The sequence below is a fragment of the Telmatherina bonti genome (genome assembly GCF_933228915.1).
Source record: "Telmatherina bonti genome assembly, chromosome: 21".
NCBI lineage: Eukaryota > Metazoa > Chordata > Actinopteri > Atheriniformes > Telmatherinidae > Telmatherina > Telmatherina bonti.
The window spans coordinates 5174674-5193896 of record NC_136630.1 but is presented as its reverse complement, the minus strand read 5'-3'; the positions used below and the strand labels follow the sequence as shown (position 1 = coordinate 5193896).

The window sequence follows — 19223 nt, the reverse complement described above, 5'->3', positions numbered from 1 at the left end:
TGGCAGCCAATAGGAGACCTCAAATTGAAGCCTCGACCAATCGTAGAGCAGGGGGTGGATATTATCGGACATTAGTAACAGGACAAGCAGGTAAGTGAGATTTTGTCTTGTTATTTTCTTAAAATTAAGGAACGACTCGCTTGTCAAGAAAAAACACTGTTTTGACTAAACCTTCAAATGTTGGGCTTGAGTTGTTTTGATTTTTTACCCGCACTTTTCTGTTAAACGTGCCAGAAACGGCAGTCATTGTGAAGTCAGTATTGGATCGGGAAGGAAACAAGCTAGCGGCTATTAGCTTAGCACGCTAGCTGCTTGGCTGTGATTGGCCGGCTGCTCGGCGCGAGCTCCGTCTCAAACATTAGCCTGTTAGCATTAGCTTCTGAGCCAGCGTTCAGAAAAACTACTCAGAATTTTCCTAAAAAAAATAACAGGCGGCGCGTTATTTCACTCAGTGCATTGTAAACAAACTGCTATATAACTTCCATTCAAAGTTCTAACCTGAGTCTTGTCATTATTCAACATGTAAAACTTTTTTTTTATTCAGAAATTTGCAGCGATAACGTGAAGAATGTGGAGCGTTAGCCTGTTAGCTTTAGCCTGCCAGCTGGACGTGCAAACCGTGAAGAATCACTTCGCTGCAAACATGGTTAAAAAACTTTGCTACGAGAGCCTGGCTAAGTGCTGAAAGGTCTAAACTGGATTCAGACAAAGAAGCTAAACCAAAACAGATCATTATTCTGCTGCTATAATTCCCAAGAAGACAAGTTAAACGATAAAAAAAAAAAAATTGCATTGGGTTATTTTTATTTGGAAAAAAAAAAAAAAAAAATATATATATATATATATATATATATATATATATATATATATATATTATTTTTTTTAAAAATTTTTTTAAAAACAAAAAATCGATTTAAAAATTGTAAAGCAATAAAATCCCAGTTTTTGATTTTTCGATTCGATTTTCCCACCCCTAGTGATAATCATTTCCTACTGCTTTTCAGAATTTTCTTACTACAACAGAGTAAAGTGGCGTAGAAGAAGAACTCCTTATTTGTCCCTTTTAAAGGGAAATTTGCTTTTTTTTTTTTCCTGCAGGAAGCAAAATTGAACAAATACCAAAAAACATCTTTTAAAATGTAAAAATAATCATGGAGTTATAGGATTAAAAAGAAAGATAAATAAAAATACAGGGATAATAAGCATATGAAATTGGATACAAACACAAAATATGCTTTATAATATTAAAGCCCAAGAACTATTATTTGCATCCAAATAAAATTAAGAAAGGTAAATAAACTATGATTATTACTCCTTTCTTTTGTATTGATGACTGCTATGACCTATTACTGTATTCTTGTATTTATCTATAACAGTAAGAGTCACACAGAACATTTTTAATCAGTCATTTATTCAATGTAATCATTTAAGCGGTAAATGTTTACTTTTTTCCATTAATTTCATAACTCTAGCAGCAGAACCAAACCGAAAGTAGGATGATACCAACCATTTCCTTCCTCTGCTGTGTGAATTTACATCTTTTTTTTAATGTTATTGTTTATGATGTTTGAGTCATCACACCGCCAACATGTGAACGTTTCTGTTTTGACTAAAAAAACAAAACACAGCTGTAGTAAGCAGCATATACAAGCCGTGTTTACTGACTTTTGTACCACTAATCTGAAATAATGCACACATCTAACACAGTGTTATTAAATTATAATTCATATAGGAAGAAAAAAGAAGAAAATCACTTGTTCTGTTTATCCAACAAGGTGTAGTTTAACAGTCAGGCTGCAACTTGGTCACTGTTACACTTCATTCTCATTTTCTTCTCCTCTGGTGGTTGAGACATTTTTTTAATTATATATTAAATAGAAAACAATTCATCTTAATTCAACTAACTTCTTATTTCTGTCGTTTTCAGGTTTCATGTGGTTCCTGGATTTATACCCTTTTGGAGTACTGACTGGAGTATTTCTACAATGGAGTTAAAGGTATTCCTGAATTCTAATTCTTGTAATTGAGTTTATGTTGTTGTTTATCTTCCCCTGCTCTCAACCGCTCATCTGCGATGCTCAGCAGCAGTGAAAAAGGATATCTTGGATGTAAATCGGCTGCTGGTTTCTGGTGCCAGCACCTGGCTGGCTGGGAAAGCAGCTCACCTGTTGGGATTTAAGGCGTCCGTTGAAGACGCTGGTGTGAGGAAGTGTTGGACTTGAGCGAGTTTGGCGCACATGTCTCTGGAAGTGTTGGGAATAGCTTGGAATCCATCTGGAGACCAGACACCTTAGGACCGGCTTCTGCTACTGCGACCAGAAACGGGAGACAAACATGGATGGATGGATGGAGGTTTTTTTTTTTTTTTTTAAAGTTACGTCATTGGATCAACACAAGTCACCGGATAACTACCAAGTCTGTCATTTATACGTTCCTGATGCTTATGCAATTAGACATTTAGCTCAGCTGGCTTATCAGGCAGACGGGTCGTTTCTCTCCGATTCTCACAACCCAACGCTGCTGCCATGAATTACATGAATCCTAATCATGAGCTTAACCTTAATTCTATCCATTACCAGATGATTCCTTACTCCAGTTTGTAATCTGACCCCACATTCAGCCTTGTTCCGAACCCTGACCAGCACCTCAGAGGTGACATGATCACCTGGCAAGGTCTTGTTGATGCCAAAACAAAAAAAATAGAGTTTTAATGACGTAACAAAAACAAGAATGCACTTAACCAGTGATAATCACTGATTTCCCATGCTTGTCGTCCCTGGCAGCGTGATGATGTAGGATGCATTAATTTTCATTACACGTCAGAAGCTTTAGTCCCCGACATGGGCTAATCGCACTCACACACACACTGCTTCCTGTTGGTGGAGATCGCTTGGCTTAAAGCGACAGAAACGACAAATCTCAGCATTGTAAACATCCCGTGTGCAGCAGGCCTTGCCTGGGAAAGGCTTCCAGCTCGCAGGAAGTGATAAACAATTGTTTACTTAAATGTCAGAAGAGAAACTGAAGGAAAACAGTCCCAGCGTAAAAAAAAGTACAGGGGTGCAGAAATATGTAAGAACAGGAAAACTGCTGCTGTGTGGAGAGCTGCACAGAAACACCATCATAACAATGACTAAGCTCATTTATGTAGTTCATTTACGTAACAGGACAGGTTCACCTGATGGTCTGGGTTCATAACCGGTAATATCTCTACAGTGTCACACCACGTCTAACATGTAAGAACACTTTAAATAAATGTGTCATTTACCAGCATGATACTAAAAGCAAACTCTATTTATAACAAGAACAATCAGATTATACATCTGGGAAAGTCTGAGTTCCCAGTTACACCTAAATGTCACATAAAATAACAAAAAAACAGACAGATTTTCTTCATTTTAGCTGCCTGACAAATCCTCTAAACTTCCACCGAGTACATGGTGCTCATGTCCCTTTAATTAACTTTTTGTTCTTCTGTTGTACATAAAAAATTACAAGTTACTTGACACATTTATTATGAAAGCAGATTGTTCACATTTATTAGATGTTTTTATGTCATGAGTGTAGAAAGCTTTTAAACTTTTAGCTTGATTGAGAAAAGCACATGGAATCTAGTTTTCTTTCATAGTAGAAATAATAATTGATTAAATCAAAGCAATTTTTTAATAGATTGAACTTATTGGCGAACCTTAATGAGATATAAAAATACATTCTGCCACCGAGCTGTGCATCTCACTTTGCAGCAGGTTTAAAGCCCTCTTCACAGACAGAAAGTGCCTTACATAGAATTAGTAAAACAAGAACAAATTAAATTGTGAATAAAACATAAAATATGGGATGGTAAAATACAAAAAGATGAACAAAGTAAATAATATGCTTTATTAATCCCTACATTTTTACATGTCTCACCGTGCTCTGGTTGAAGAGTTCATATGACCGTAATGCAGATCATTACATCTGCAAGCGTGCTGCGTATCCGCTCCACTCTCTGATTACTTTTTAAACACTTCAGATAGACATGTTTTTCTACAGCAGGACCCTACATCTGCCAGTCAGCCATATTTTTACTTATTTACCAAAACCTTTAATATCTTGTGACCAGAGGAAAGAAGCCAGACTTTGTTGTGTTGTGACGTGTCAGGAATACTTTTATGTAACTCTTAGATGGTGCGAAAAAATACATATAAAATACAGTTTAGCAGACTGTGTGTGTTTCACTGTTATGTAATTATTGGCACAGCAGACTACAAATGATGCAAACTGAAGATATAAACTGTAAAAGAGTGTTTTATAAAAATAACTCCTAGTTTAGTGTTGTCTGTAGGTGCAGTGGGGTTTGTGTCACAGATGTTGGGTTGTGTTGGTGCCATGTTTCCTAGACTCCATGTGGTGTTTTATTACCTTTGAGCTTTGGCTGCTTTTCACAGTCCTGTGGAGAGAAAAAAGCTCCTTCATGTGGCCACCGGCTACACCTTCACAAAGGCTGCTGGAGTGGTGGGCGATCCGGTTCCTGTTCAAAGTGGCATGTGGGCTCAGTTTTCCTTGTGGGGTCGTCCCTCTGCAGGAGGAACACTTTCACAGCTGGTATTACAGCAAAACCTTCATATTTATCTCCATATACTCAAGGCCGGATTATCCATTGGACATTATGGGCCGAGGGGCCCACGCCCAATTGGGGCCCATGATCGGCAAACACCAGCAGTTTGGACATGAAACAAAATGTACATAAAAGCCAGATAGTTACACCACAGTGTCCAGTGTGTTGCTACTGGTACCACTGGCTGAGAGATGTTAGAAATGTCATTTCACACGTCATCATTCACAATTTTGGGGTGGGGAAGGGGGCCGAGGGACACTCTGGGCCCAGGGGTCTGTGCACTTTTAATGCGGCCCTGCCTGTTTAAAGTGACATGTGGGCTCAGTTTTCTGTATTTCACAGCTGTTAATACAGCAAAAACTTCATATTTATCCTCATATACTATTTATAATGAGTGCAGGAGCATTGTGTGTGTGTGTGTGTGTGTGTGTATGGTGTTAAAGCATGCTGGAAATGTGCGTTGGTGTGGTTAAATATTTCCAGTTTAACCAGTTTGGGAATAAGAAGTGACACTGCGCTATCTTCTGGAAGACAATGCCCTCCTGTGGTTTCTTCTTTTTCAGCTTTCATGTCGTTTCTTATCTGCCCTTTACTCTAGTGGTGAGTATGAGAAGTGTCTCCCGCCTACCAGCACGCGCGCGCGCGCGCACACACACACACACACACACTTGTATGTTTGTCAGACTCAAATCCGAGGGAGAGGAGCTAGCCGCCATTTTCTCCGCGTCTCTCCCTAAAACCAGAGAAAAAGACTGGCTTCTGGATTACCTTTCTGCCAGCGGGAATCGGGGTTTTCGGTAAAGGATTGCCGTGAAATCGCCTCCATGTGCAGTAATTAGGAGAAGGAAGGAGAGTTTCTTCGCGGCCTGGTGTTATATTCTCCGCGGCGGCGGCGAGGCGAGCTGGCTGGCGGTGATTCGCCCATTGCTGCTGAATCCGGAACGAAGCCGAGCGGCTCCGTGGACCGGGCCCTTTCCGCATTCTCACTTTTTATTTTTATTAAATGGATTTATTAATGGCAAAGTGATCGATCTAAACCCCGTTTCTTGAGTTATCACCCTTGGTTTTTTTCCACTAAAACTGCAGGGGACTGTTGCTGAAATTCCCTCGGATAGTGCGACCTCGTCACGTGGTAGGTTCCTCCTTTTCCTTTGTTAGCCAGCTAGCCTGGGTCTACTCCCAACTTCTCTGCTTTTCACATATCTGCTTTAACATCACATCACCTTACAGCTCATTTATCCGAGGAAAGACACTAAACGCCCCCATGTCGAATAAGAAAAAAATCACAATGTGCTTGTGTTTATTTCCTTAGTCTAATTACAATGCAAACCATGTCTGCACTCCGCAATAGGTCTGCTTTAAAGCGTTGTTTTAAAATAGTTTATCCGCAACCAGGATGTCTTTCATGGCCAAGTTATAGCTTATACGATGTCACGGATTGTGTGTAAAAATGCGGGTGTATTGCGTGGATTTTGAGGCGTTACTTTGGGTGTAATTGACTTAAAACTATGCTTGAGTCCGCGCAGGTTGCGTAGCTGCAGACGAACACGTTTCCTAACGATGTTTGCGTAAAGTTGGCTTCTGCCACCGCAGAAACGGCTGGGTTTTACTGGTTTTATACTGCGAGATAATGTGTCGTCTCACTGCAGCTGGCTTGTGAGGAGCCAGCAGGTTGTTTCTTGCATCAGTAGCTTTCTTGGGCCAGAAACGAAGCGCATTAAAACGCACGCGTTGTCAAGACCGACCACATATTTATCTCTGTATCTTCGTCCTGGCATGTCTAGTTGAAGCCAATGCTGTTCTCCCCCCAGGCTAATTAGATGTATATGTCATTAAAAATGATGATGATAATGTATATGCTCGTGCAGAGATGCCAGGAAGCCTTTTAAAGGCTCTCGTAAACACCAGGAAGACATTTTGATGGTAACGTTATGGGTTGGATGTGGACGTTTTTTGTCGCATCTGAAGCCGAGATAATACAGGAGGATGGTGGTTATCATCGCGCCTTTTGCCATTGGGGATTATTGTTGTTAATGTACCCCCGTGTGGCGCGAGCTTCCCCGTGCACGTCTGTTTTTCTGGAGATAAATTGCATTGCGTAATCTGGCTCGGAAATACCAACATGGCGTAGTGCGCGCTGGATAGGAACTGCGGTGAAACACTGAGCCTCCATTCATCTGACCCTGCAGACGATGCAGCTCTTATCTTTCAGTGTGTGAAGGGAGGCTTCTTCTTTTTCTTTTTTTTAAGTTTCACACCAATACACACGCAGCCAATCGGTATGGAAGATATGTTAATCATTACAACAACGCCAAGGCCCTTGGCCTTGTCTTTTCATGGCAATATTTTATCTGGGAATTTACTAAGTTGAGGTGTAAATGACAGGAAACCTGTGAGGATGACATCATGTGCTTTGAGCTAATGCTGGGGCCTAAATCCACCTACTTACTGTGCTGGTGATGAACCCTGCTGCACACCGCCTTAGCAGAGCACATGTAGGGCAGTGGGGTTTGGGCAATTTGCATCCGCCTCTCTGGTTTCTTCACTCAGAAAATGAGATGTAAAGCTTTGACTTTTAACAGGAGCCCTGTAAGTAAACGACAAGTAAGGTTTGTTCACATGGACATTGGTGAAGTGGGAATTATTTATTTGTTTTGGAATTAGCTCAGGTGTCTGCTGTTATTCCATCTGCATCCTTAGTATCCAGCTTCCCAAGGTCAGTGCATAGCTGGTCCTCCTCCGAGTTATTGGTGCTGACATTACATTATTTTTTTGTGACTTTAGTATGACCTAGTTAAATATAAAAGGTTGTAAACATTAGTCTGGTTTGGATAATCCGTTTGTTTTTATGAAAAATATTTTTGTTGGATCATTTTCTGTCATTTTCCAGCTGGTAGGTTGATAAAACCACAAGTCTCCACAATTTTTTCCACACATTCACACGGGTGTTTACTTAACCTCGTGTGGGAAAGTCACAGAAAAGTTTCTGATACTGGTTTTAAGAGATTTCTATGAAATGTTTGTGTAATAATGAACTGCTGCTGTCTGTTGGGTGGTGGTTAGTAGTTTTCCACTAACTTGATTATGTTACAGAACCTGTTGCGCAAGTACTGTAGTTTTACATTGTTCAGATGCAGCCTGCTCCCATATGGATGTACACTTATTAAATATGTTTTTAATGCAGAGATGGTGGAAAATAAAACATATCTATTTTTCAGAGCATGTTTTTGTTTTTACAGGATCTCAAGGGTAATTGGGATTTACTATTAAGGCTTTAACCCCCTCAATCCGTGCTTTACAGTGTAAAGGAGACGGTTTTAGAGGTGCTGGTTTTTCTGTAGGATGCTTTAGGTGTGTGTCTGCATGTGTTTCACACCGTACCTGTGCAGGATCCTGAACGTATCCTGTAACCTAATGATGGGAAAATATGTGTTGATGGGGAAAAGACAACTCCCGCTGACTAACCTCAGCGCTTGTTTATGATTATTTTCTGTCAAAAGGATGTCAGGAATGTCTTTATGCAACTTACTTTAACTTTATTTTCTCCTTTATCCTTTTTTTGTCTTTATTTTCCCTCCATGTTCTCTGCAGGCTGTCCTCAGGTGGGGCAGTAAGCGGGTGGAGTGGAGCAGGCCGCGGTGCCCGTCCCTCTGCACTGCATGGCTGCGATGGCGCCCGCTCTCACCGACGCCCCAGCCGAAGCTCACCACATCCGCTTCAAACTGGCTGCCCCATCTTCAAGTCTCTCACCGGCCAGTGCAGAGAACAACGGTAACGCCAGCAACATCCTCATCCACAGCAGCGGCCCCGCTAAGTGCAAGGTCACCTCTGAAGAGTGCCCTCTTGACTTTTGCGGCGGCGATCAGGAGCAGCAGCAGCCACAACCCGACTCTGTGTCCCCGGCCTCGGCCTTGGGCAAACTCCAGCCACTGGTGGCTTCTTATTTATGCTCTGATGTGACACCTGTCCCCTCAACTAAGGAGTCAATCAAGCTGCAAGGAGTCCTCATCAAACAGTCTGTGCTGAAAGGCCACAGATTGCTGCCCAGCTCCCTGCTCAACGGCGGGGGAGACTTCATCCTGAGGAAGAAGCAGGCAATAGAACTCTCTGGTGGCCAGCTGAAAAGCCTCATGAGTGGCAGCACTAACGGGAGTGGCCAGCCCACGGCACCTGTCAATGGCTTGGCCAGGAAGCTGGCCACCATGTCCGGTTCTGGCTGTGTGGTTGCAGTGAACGGTGACAAGCCTTCTGCCACCACAGACTCTCAGTCCCAGAACCTGGCACTGGACTCGGAGACCTTGACAGCTACTATTTCAGGGCATATCCCAACGATAGGAACCCTTAAACAAAAGCATTCCTCTGGGGTTTCTCACAATACTGACGGAAAACACCTCGGACCACCAGTGCTTCACTCTGCTGCACTTTCCCCCCTTACCCAGGACAACTCCAACTCCACTGAGCAGGTGGATGAGGCTGATTCTCACACACCTGCCGGTCAGCTACAGGTTTCTGATCGGGAGCAGCCAGGTAGCAGTCAGCAGGGCCCCCCGCCTTGCACCGCTCAGTCACAGCCTCCCCTGCCCTGCAGCTCCTCCTCGGAGAGCCTCGACGCTCACGTCAGAGAGCGCACGCTCCTCAACAGCAGCCGGCAAGCTGAGATCGAAAGCCGGCTACGGCGCCTGCGCAAACGTCTTCAGGTGGTGCAGGCTAAGCAGGTGGAACGGCACATTCAGCAGCAGCTGGGGGGCTTTTTGGACTCGGCTCTTAGCAGGCTACTAGCCGGGAATCGCAAATCAGAGGCCGCCGCTTCAGCTTCATGGAGGACTGGACGCCACTCCTCGTCGAACAACAGAGACAGCTTGGGCCGCTTCCTGAAAAGCGGCTCCATGCCCTTGGAGCTGGAGAGGTTGTATCTGAGCGGCTCGGCAAACCTTCATTCGGCAGAAAGCGCCTTTGACTCAGATGTAACAGAGAGTAGCTCTGGTGGGGACTCGGACCTGGAAGAGGAGGAGCTGTCCAGAGTGGACATTGAGCAGCGACATGTTAAAATGTAAGTGCAGCGTCCTCATCCACTTGTTCTCTGACCCAGTATGTGCACGGCACTGGCACGATACCTTGTGAAGGTCCGAGTTGAACGTGAAAAGCTTCTATTTTTAGAATAAACTGCAGGATTAACTTAAATTTAACTGTGAGGTTAAAGTTGTGTTTCTGGAGGTGTCTGCAGCTGTGAAAGTCCCTCCGTTTACTCCAGCATAGCAGCTGCTAACGACAGTTATATCTGCCTGGTCTGCTACAGAAGTGGTTGGGTCAAACTCCAGGGAGGGGTGCAGATACGATGCGCTCACAGAGCATGTGTAGCCGTGTGGGTGGCATCCTGATGAGAGCGAACGGAGGCGAAAGAAGAAAGTACGGCACTTCCTCCCTGAACTAAAACTGAAGGTTCTGGTTATCTGCAGAGCGAACACAAGACGGCTTTTTGCTGTTTTGGTTTAAGCTGAAGCTGAGCAGGAAGGTCGAGTCGGGGGCTGGCGGAGGGGATTTTTGTTTTCACGCGCTTCCTGTCATAGTTTCAGGTTTTCCTCAGCAGGGCCATGGACGTGGAAGCGCACATCAGAGTACACATTTCTGTGCCATTAGTAGAGAAGAAAGAAAATGAACGTACAACAGGTGGTTCGGCGGCGTTAATGGACTTACTGATCTGTGTGGGATCCGGTAGATTATTAACAAAGACTCCCAGAACACCCATTTCTTTATCATCCTCCCCTTTGCTGACTTTAAACCCTTGACCTAAATATGTTGATATCTTACAGGAAGTTTGTGTGTTTATACGTAATCCAAAAGCAAAATAAAACCTTTATGTAAGGCGCAAAGCGTTGCACTTCAACTGCACTGTTTCTAGGTAATTTTAGAGGAAAATGAACGTTATTATGAAGATTTAGAAGGAATTTTTTTGTGGTTTGATGTAAAGCAAAGTAGCAAATGATTTGAATTCTCCTGTTTTTATTCTGCTACCTTTTAATTAATAAATAATGCATCTTTTGCAAAGAAACACTTTGTCTAAAATATAAATATTTAAAGCGTGGGTTATTCTAGATTTAAAAATCAGGTCCAAAATGCTGCTAGATGAGTGAATGCTTTCATAAAAAAGTTAAATAACTCGGACGGTTATGAGGGAAAAGAGGCAGTCCTGATTTAAAAGCCACACTTCATCTTCCAGGTTGCAGACATGTTGTGTCCTGCTCCTACTTTACCGTGACAACCTTGCAACCCAGCCATTAGGAAGCATGGACTCTTCACTTCATTACGACTGGATTGTAAACACAGCCACATTCCTGCTGATATTTTCCAGTCACTCACAGACGCAGACAGAAAACTGTAATAAAGCAGCCTGTATTCAAAGGGATTTTGCTAGAAAAAAACATAGAAATCAGTGATTTAATCAATGATTAATCAGCTGCTGGAGGTGCTGACCCACATGGAAGCCTGGAAAGGCAAACGTTGAGCCTGTGCTGCAGGGAAACACCCTTACTGGAGACATGTTAAGCAAACCAAAGTCACTTTTTCCAGCAGGAAGATGACTTAAACCTAAAGCAGCTAGTTAAAACATGCTGCGAGGGACTGGGAGTGTCATTAGCGTTGGTATTAGAAATGTATGGAAGGTTTAAATGAGCTTTAAGAGCGACTAAAAACAGAAATAAATCCTGTTTTAAAGTTTCCTCCACCATGAACATCAAACAGTTACTACTGTGCAAACAAGCAGCAGCACCAGCAGCTGTTTAATTATATTTTGCACACTGGGTGAAAGCTATTTTAGATATTTAAAGCTTAATTCCTGAATAAACTGTCGTCGTTTCATCCAGTGGGTAAAAAACTGGTTCCCAGTTCCCACCCTGCTCATTCTCAGCTTCTCGCTAGCATGTCTTTCAGGATGTAAGGTGTGTGTGTGTTTAACTCATGCCACATTTTAACAACCACTGTTTTGTCTCAGTCAACAATTACTGGCTTACGGCACGACACCACTCAACTCTACAGACAATGTAATGTCGTCTTCAGGCAGCGGAACCGCCATTATTCACCGTCCACGGAGTGGAAAGTAACCTGTTTGCATTGCTTACAACTAATCCTGCCTTCCCTGTCCGTACTGTAGACGTAGTTTCCCGTATCCTAGAGGATTGGGGGCTCGCCAACATCTGTTGCTGAGCTTATGCTGCAAGGCCGGTGTTTCTAGTAAATGTGACGTCCGTGATGGCCGCTGCGAGCCTCGGTTAACGCAGAAGCACTTGGATACATTAGATTAGGTGTTACATGGAGCACGAGGCGTTCTGTGTTGGGAATGGAGTGGGCTCCTGTTTCTGAGGCAACAATAATGCTCATCAGGAAATCTCAGATCTTACATAATGGCTCCTAGGCGAATAAAAATGCCTGAAATTGTTTAATCTGGGAAGCAGCAAATCGCCCCCATGCTCGCAGGCTTTTATCTGCTGCTTGATGATGTGGAGTACATGTTGCTTGTTTTGATCTTGGTGTGTTTTCAAGCGGCCGTTTGCCTGCTGCATGTGATTTAGGCTAAGCGAAGCTGCGACTACAGCGAGCCTTTCATGCGTATGGCTCAGCATTACTCTGCATTTCAGCCGGCTTCGCTGTGTTTTTCCCTCTTCTCATTGCTGCCCTGCATGTATGCCTGCATGCCTGTGTAAGTTTCTGTCCTACTTGACACATCTGGATGTGTTTAGCTCGACCCAAGTTCCCCAACGCGAACCCACAGGCGTTACATAACCCCTCTCTTTTATGTAATGACTGCTGCAGCTCGCCAGCTCTAGTTTTTCCTGCCCCACACCCTGTCCTGTCAGGCCTGCCTCGCTCTCAGTCCCGGCCTCAGAGCAGTTTCTCTCTGTGAAAGATGACTTAAACCAGCTGTCCTGTGAAATCCCAGCCAGGCATCCTGGAACAGCGGAATAAACCTGGAAAATAAGGCTGTTTTTCAGGCCCTCGGTGTCGGAACAGTCTTTCATTTCCTTTTAATGTGCTGAAATTCCTCGACTCTGGAGAACAAAGAAATTAGGATGACGGCTGCTGCTTTGTTTTCTCTCCCCTTGTCTTGGAGGACAAATGACAACCGGTTTTGTGAAGCGGAATTACAAAGTGGTTTATATCTAATGTCATATTAAAACACACATTGTGTGTGTTTGCTTCAGCTGAATGCAGGATGCATTCCTCAGATATTTGTGTTCAGGGTGACCATGTTTCAGAGTATTAGATTCAGGAAATTATGGAATTAATGGTTAATATTGTACATTTTTTGCGTGGTGTTGATGTTTAGGATCTCTGAGCTGCAGTTTGACTTTTCTTTACTGTATTTTAATACACAACTATAAGTTCATTTAGCATGAAGTGTGTCAAGTATAACTTTAAATGAACAGCTTCGGTCAGTCCCGCTTTTATTAAGTCTGCAGAGAAATGAGCTCCAGCTGTGAATATCTGTCTGTTAGCAGTTAGCATCGCCATCGCCCGCTTTTAGGGACACATGTGGTACGGTTACATTGTGTTTTTTAATTCAGAATGAATAATTTGGAATTAAATAATTTGGAATTAAGTATTCTCCTACGAGTTTACATGAAGATTATAATTCCACATGAAGGTTTACATGAAAAGCGTCTTTACCTAATTCCTCTTTAGAGCGGCGGGTTGGGAAGGGTTCTGATTGGACAGAGGGTGCACGTGACGTATGACATATACCGGAAATAAACAAAGTTGGCTCCCTGCTTCTCTTCTTTTCAGTCATAAATTGTAAAAACTACATAAGTACCAGTTTTGCCGCTATTTTTTTTTATTATAAATGTGAAGTAGCAGCTCAACACCAGCATACTACTTCACTTTCTGCAGCAACTGAGAAGGAGAAGAAAGATAGAGCACCGAACACGGGAGGTAAAACAACGCGCGTCATCGGGACAGGACAAGGTAACGAGCATGCTCAGAACGACCGGAGTTAACTTAGAGCGGAATGAAGGTTTACATGACAGAGGAATTAAATAAACCGGACACTGACATCAGAATTAAGTTTAATTCCAAATAAAAAGTTAGCATTAGGAATTAAGTGTTTACATGGTTGTTTTTCATCAGTTTAAAGTGGAATTAACTTTTATTCTGAATGAAACAGGAATTAAAACTCCCATGGATGGTCAGATCAGTTCTCATCAGATGGATGCAGATCTATAGACTCGGCATGTAAACTCGTGTGGATGTCGGTTTTCACACAATCTGTTATGTTCCTACGTGTCCTTCAGTGTTTTTTGGATGTATTTCCAGTTCTGTGTGTGTGGGAAGATGATAAATGTTCAACAGTTCCTCAGAAATTTCCGGAACAGAAAAGAGGGAGGACAACGGAAGAGTTGGCTCAGTTTTTAACAAACCTGATATAAATTTAATCTTTAAACATTATTTTAGTTTATTGACGTAAAGCGGCGCGCCGTGGAAACGCAGCGGACTGAATGGACGAGGCACGGCTGGTCCCTTTCAGGGTAAAAATACAGGGATAGGCACACATTTTCACTCCGGAGAAACTCTGATGGCGGTGCGTTTAAGTGTAATCGTAAAGCAGAGCATCTCTCCCCCCACGCTGCTGGACAACCATGACATGAATAAGGTGCAGATGGCGGCTGGTGCAGAAGGTAACGCGTAATGGGAGACACCTTCTGTCTGAAAAGGTGGAGGGAAAGTGGACTTTTCTGTTATATCAACATGCAGTTTGGACGGATCATAAATACAACTCGAGAGGCAAAAGTTCAAACTGTTGCTCAACATCGCAGCTGTCGTGTTAACCTTTGCTTGTTGCGGCTGACGGCAGGCCGTCGTGAGCGATGAGCACCAAGACTGATGGATGAACATAAATGACATTTGGGAAAAGTAAAATAGAGAAAACCTCTTTGCACAGAAGTTTTGGTTCTTGTGAGTTTGACAGAATTTATAAATGCCTGATTTTTATTTACGTTAGCAGTAATTTAAAATGATCAATCATGTTCCTGTTTTTGTTTGTTTTTATTGCGTTTCCATCAGCTGGTGTTTCCTCTTCTCTGCAGTTAGCGGCTGAAAAAGCTGAAAGTCCTGAAACATAAATAACTCTTTAATCTGCACCATGTGACACTTAAGCTTTATTACCTCCATAACCAGCATTATATCCCAGTATAACATGGAATATATCGGAGGCATCTCCTGCTCGCCACTCCACATTTTCCGTGACGGACGAGGCTAGTTGTTATAAAGAAATCACGAGTTATCGCTGAGACATTCATCTGTTTGATGAGAGAATCCGAACCGACGAGGAGTTTGGTGCTTTGACTCCCGGCTGAGGACTTGTGTGGAAGCCACATGTCGGCACGTTCGCCGAGCCAATCGTGTGATGGAACACGGGATGCGTGTGCAGGGTTGGTCACAGCAGGACTGGATGTATCTGATCGGTGGCGGATCGATTGTGCAGCTTCTGTAGAAACATCCTTCCCATCCAGAATTAATTTAGTTTCTTTAAATGAAGCTTTCATCGCCTGCTGCTCATTCTCATGCTGTTCAGAGATGGAGGACAGAAAAAGGCAGATTTCCATTTTTAAAGGAAGTTAATATGCAGAGAAAACACCTCCGTCTGCACCATAGACCGTATATAAAGATGGGCGGAGCCTCTGTGATGTCACCCGTAGGTTTCTGAAGAGCTGAATTGAAGCTTGGTTCCTACCATCGCCATCTTAGCAGAGGCATGCGTGTCGTCTCACCCGGAAAATCCAAATATGGGCAAAGAGGTGGAGCTGAGAGGGGGGCTGTGAGCGTCATGGTGGATGATTGACATCTAGCGAACTCCGAGCTGCCTGTAGCTAAGAGCTAACCGAGCTAACCCGGAGCTAACAGGAGCTAACCAGCTAACGGAGGTAAGCGGGCTAAAGCTAAGTCACGTTGTTAACCAGCTAAAAACCGCGGTTGTTCTACGTTCTTCTGACTTGAAGCGGGAGATCGGGTACCTGTCAATCAAAAGGACACGCCCCTAAAAATGCTAAATTTAGAGATTAAATTACTTTAAAACGGGCGAGTTAGAAAAAAATTCACCCCCCCCCCCCCCCCACAGTTGTCATGAAGGTAAACCTGACCTATTAAACCTAAAATGGATTTTTGAACCTGGCTGTAAACATGTTTATTTCTGCCGTAAACATGTTTATTCCTGCTGTAAACATGTTTATTCCTGCTGTGAAGTTGGTCTTATTAACATGGGAGTCAAAAGGGATTTGCTCTGTTTTGGAGCCCCTAGTGGATGAAGGGGGAACTGCAGTTTTATTTACTTGCGCATCACTTTTAACCACCGGAGGCTCCGTCCAGCTTTCATATACGGTCTCTGGTTTGAGCAGAAAGATGGAGTGTAGGAATGATTGCTCTGAAGGATTGTTAGCGTCCAGGACAGGAGCGGCTGTTTGGGGATGAAGGAGCATCCTGAACACGCGTTACCGGTGCTACGATGTATCTTTGTGTGTGTGTGTGTGTGTTTGTGTTTGTGTTTCCAGGCACCTGCTGTGTTTCTGGCAGACAGCGGGCCGTGTTGTCCAGGCGGTATGGTATAGGCTGCCCACCTCGCCACACATGCTGCATCCAGAGGAACACCACAATGGAGAATGTGCTGACTGCCAGGAAACGGCGGCTGTACGGATTGCTGCTGGCGCTTTGTGTTGGGGGCGGGGGGGTTGTGTCCTGGTTAGAGTGGAGTTGGAGGGGGCAGCCCTCCTCCTCCTCATTCTCTTCTACTTCTGTGAAGATTGGGGTCATTGCTCTGGTAATGGCCCCCATGTGTTTGCATTTTACTGGACTAGAATCTGCCTCTTCCTGCCTCCTGTAACCCACACGGACTACGGTGTTCGTCTGGATTTGGTTCCATTTCGACCAGAGAGCCGATCAGTTTTCTGTTTTCCAGTCATTAAGCAAAATAATTCTGTTAGATCCTCGTCTTGTCGGCTGCTTTCTGTTACTTTTTCCTTCTTGCTTCAGAAATGGATCCTTTCTCTCAGCCTCCCCCCTCGTTTTCCTGTTTACCACCTGGTTGGTCCTCTTAGTGGGCCTCGTCTGCCCTTCTCCTGGTGAATCATGGCACAGAGCAGCATGTAAAGTGGTGGCTGGAACAGGTTTGATGCCACCAGTGTCTTCTCGACAGCCTCCACACCAGCTCAAGGATGTAAAATAATCTTTTATCAGACAGTGGATGTGATGCATGAGCCATGGGCGTGCTCTCTGCGTGTTGTGCAACAGCAGTACGTGGTTGTTGATGCGTGCAGAACCAGATCGGGTTTGTAGAAGAGCAAAAGGAAATGGTGTTTGCAGGAAACGCTGCAGCTGTATTTGCGGCTTCGTGTCCTTGGTACTGTAAAGTGGTAAACAAACCGTAGCTGTGTGAATGTTGCAGCTCCGTAAGGGATTCGCCAAGCCGTTAAAGTCACAAGAACTCTTCCCTGCACCCAGTTCCACAATAAGACAGGGTTCTTTGTTGGATTATTGGTTATCCCTGTGTCTGCTGTACTGTTTCCTGACCCAGCCCCACCCCCTGCAGCACTCCATGGCCTGTAGATTGCTTTTAAAGCCCGTCTGTTCATCTCCAGCCTGCCAGAGCTTCCCAGCCTCGCCGTCCCCGTTTCACTCCCCCCTTCCTTCCCTCCTCCCTCGCCCCGCGCTCGGCTTTCTCACCATGTTTCAGAAGTCTGCAAACAGAGGTTGGGTGTGTGGAAGAGCAGGCATAGAAGAGTGCAAGGTCTATCTTTGTCTCCAATCTGAGTCATGACTCTCATTGTTCTGCCGGCGTCACTGCAGCTCGCGTTTGGGCGAAACGGCGCCCTCTGTGGTCGCAGCGCCTCGCTGCAGGAGCAGACATTTTCCTCTCATGTCTGCCTTTGAAATGCCCATTCTGTGTGTCATACTGGGAAAATGGAGTACTCTGCTCCCAGCTGGCGCTCTCTTTGCCACGGCTTACATAAGCCAAATGAAATTCCTGCTTTTTTTTAAAAAACGTTTTCCCCACATTGATGATTCCCACATAATCACGTGGTTGTTGGCTGTTGAGCTTCTCCAGGCTGCGTGCAGCTGTCGTGGCTGGCAGCTTTCTGTGATGCTGATTCACTGACCTCTGCAGTCGGACGGAGGAAGTGCTTTCATGATCAGTGTGTGTATTATTAGCGTGGAAGAAGATGAAACACATGACCGCTGGAAGACAACAGCTGCCTGTTTGTGTTAGTAGGTTATGGTCATGTTCCATTACCCCACCTAGAAGCTCCTCTTCTCACGTCAAGCTGTTTGTTTTTAACGTGTTCCTCTGCAGATGGAAGCGAGCGGAGAGCCGCTACACGGTGGAGAGAGCGGCCATCATCAGCCACTGGAACTGGCTGCAGGCCCACATCTCAGACCTGGAGTACCGCATCCGGCAGCAGACGGACATCTACCGGCAGATCCGCTCCAGCAAGGTTGGTTCCTCCCGTTTAGTCTGTCTGGAAGTGTGTCAAGGTGCCGCCCTCCTCCTCTTTCTACACACTGATTATAGGGATGGGAAAATAATATCAGGATTTTTAACTTCACAATTTTAAAATTTTACTTTTCAAATAAATAAAAATAATTCATAATAGATTTTTTTGTCATTTTTATTTATCTGTTTACTTGTCTTCTTCGGCATTATAGCAACAAAATGATGATCTGGCTGCCGTGTTGTTTTTTCTTCATTGAAGCCAAGAAAAATGACAAGTACAACAAAGTTTTGTGCATTTTTATTTGTTTTTAATCTACAAAAATCAGCAATATGTAAGAATTTTGAGAATCACAATTTAAATGGAATCGGTACCAAAGAAAAATCAGAATCGAATCGAATCGGGACAAATGCATATGGTCGCAGCCCTGATTGTGTGTTTTAACATATCAGAGGGAATTTATCAGCTGTTTATTGGAGAGGAATCATTTCCTGATCGTTAAAAGCCGCGGCGTCCAGTCATCGTGGCGTCTCTCCTTCCCGTTCAGGGCGGCGTGGAGGAAGATGGAGAGGCTGGTTCACCATCGCCATGGGGGGTGGGGGTCTTGGAGGGAGGGCTGTAAGGACTGCTGGGAAGAACCAAGTTTTTCTGACAAATGATTTGACTTATTTTTGGTTTGTTTCCTTTTAAATCTGGATTTTTTTTTACTCTCCATCGTCAGAAGGAGACTTGAGAGGAATCCAGGAATCGGGCGGTGAAACAAGCTTGTTGTCCACCTGATGGAGGAAAAATAAATCAACTTTACCTCGTTGCTTCTGTTTGACCAAGCACTGACTCGATACTGGAAACCATTTCAGAACCAGTTCAGAACTGGTTTGACGTTCCTTCCCCATCCTGCCCAGATGTCACGGCTCTGATGCTCTGAAATGAAAGAAAGCAGCGAGACGGGAAATCTGTGTTTCTTTAATCTGTTCTGCAAACGGGTGTGTGAATGTCGCCTGTGTGGTTTAGAAATGTCGTTTTAACTGGATTTACTCGCCGTGTTTAGACGGGATCTGTAAACTCTGGCTGCGTTTACACGGACAGCTGCTTCGGACCGCATTCAAGCCGACATGTTTACATGGATGCAGAGAAAGTCGCCTGGTCGGTCGTCT

The 19223-nt window shown here is 44.0% G+C and overlaps 1 protein-coding gene across 5 annotated transcripts in view; it reads left to right on the top strand.

Annotated features, from left to right (window-relative positions):
* The first annotated feature begins 70 nt into the window (after nt 1-70).
* The window catches only part of LOC306771585 (KAT8 regulatory NSL complex subunit 1-like), a 42756-nt gene continuing 23603 nt past the window's right edge, over nt 71-19223 (top strand). For 4 of the 5 annotated variants that reach the window (XM_079260805.1, XM_079260804.1, XM_079260803.1 and 1 more), the window contains exons 1-3: nt 5301-5729; nt 8189-9647; nt 17931-18072. In XM_079260805.1, coding sequence (XP_079116931.1) covers nt 8257-9647; nt 17931-18072 — 1533 coding nt within the window. In that variant the 5' untranslated portion in view covers nt 5301-5729; nt 8189-8256. Of the gene's footprint in view, nt 91-1927; nt 1998-5300; nt 5730-8188; nt 9648-17930; nt 18073-19223 lie in introns of those variants that run through there. The other variant, XM_079260802.1, reaches the window with a different exon arrangement.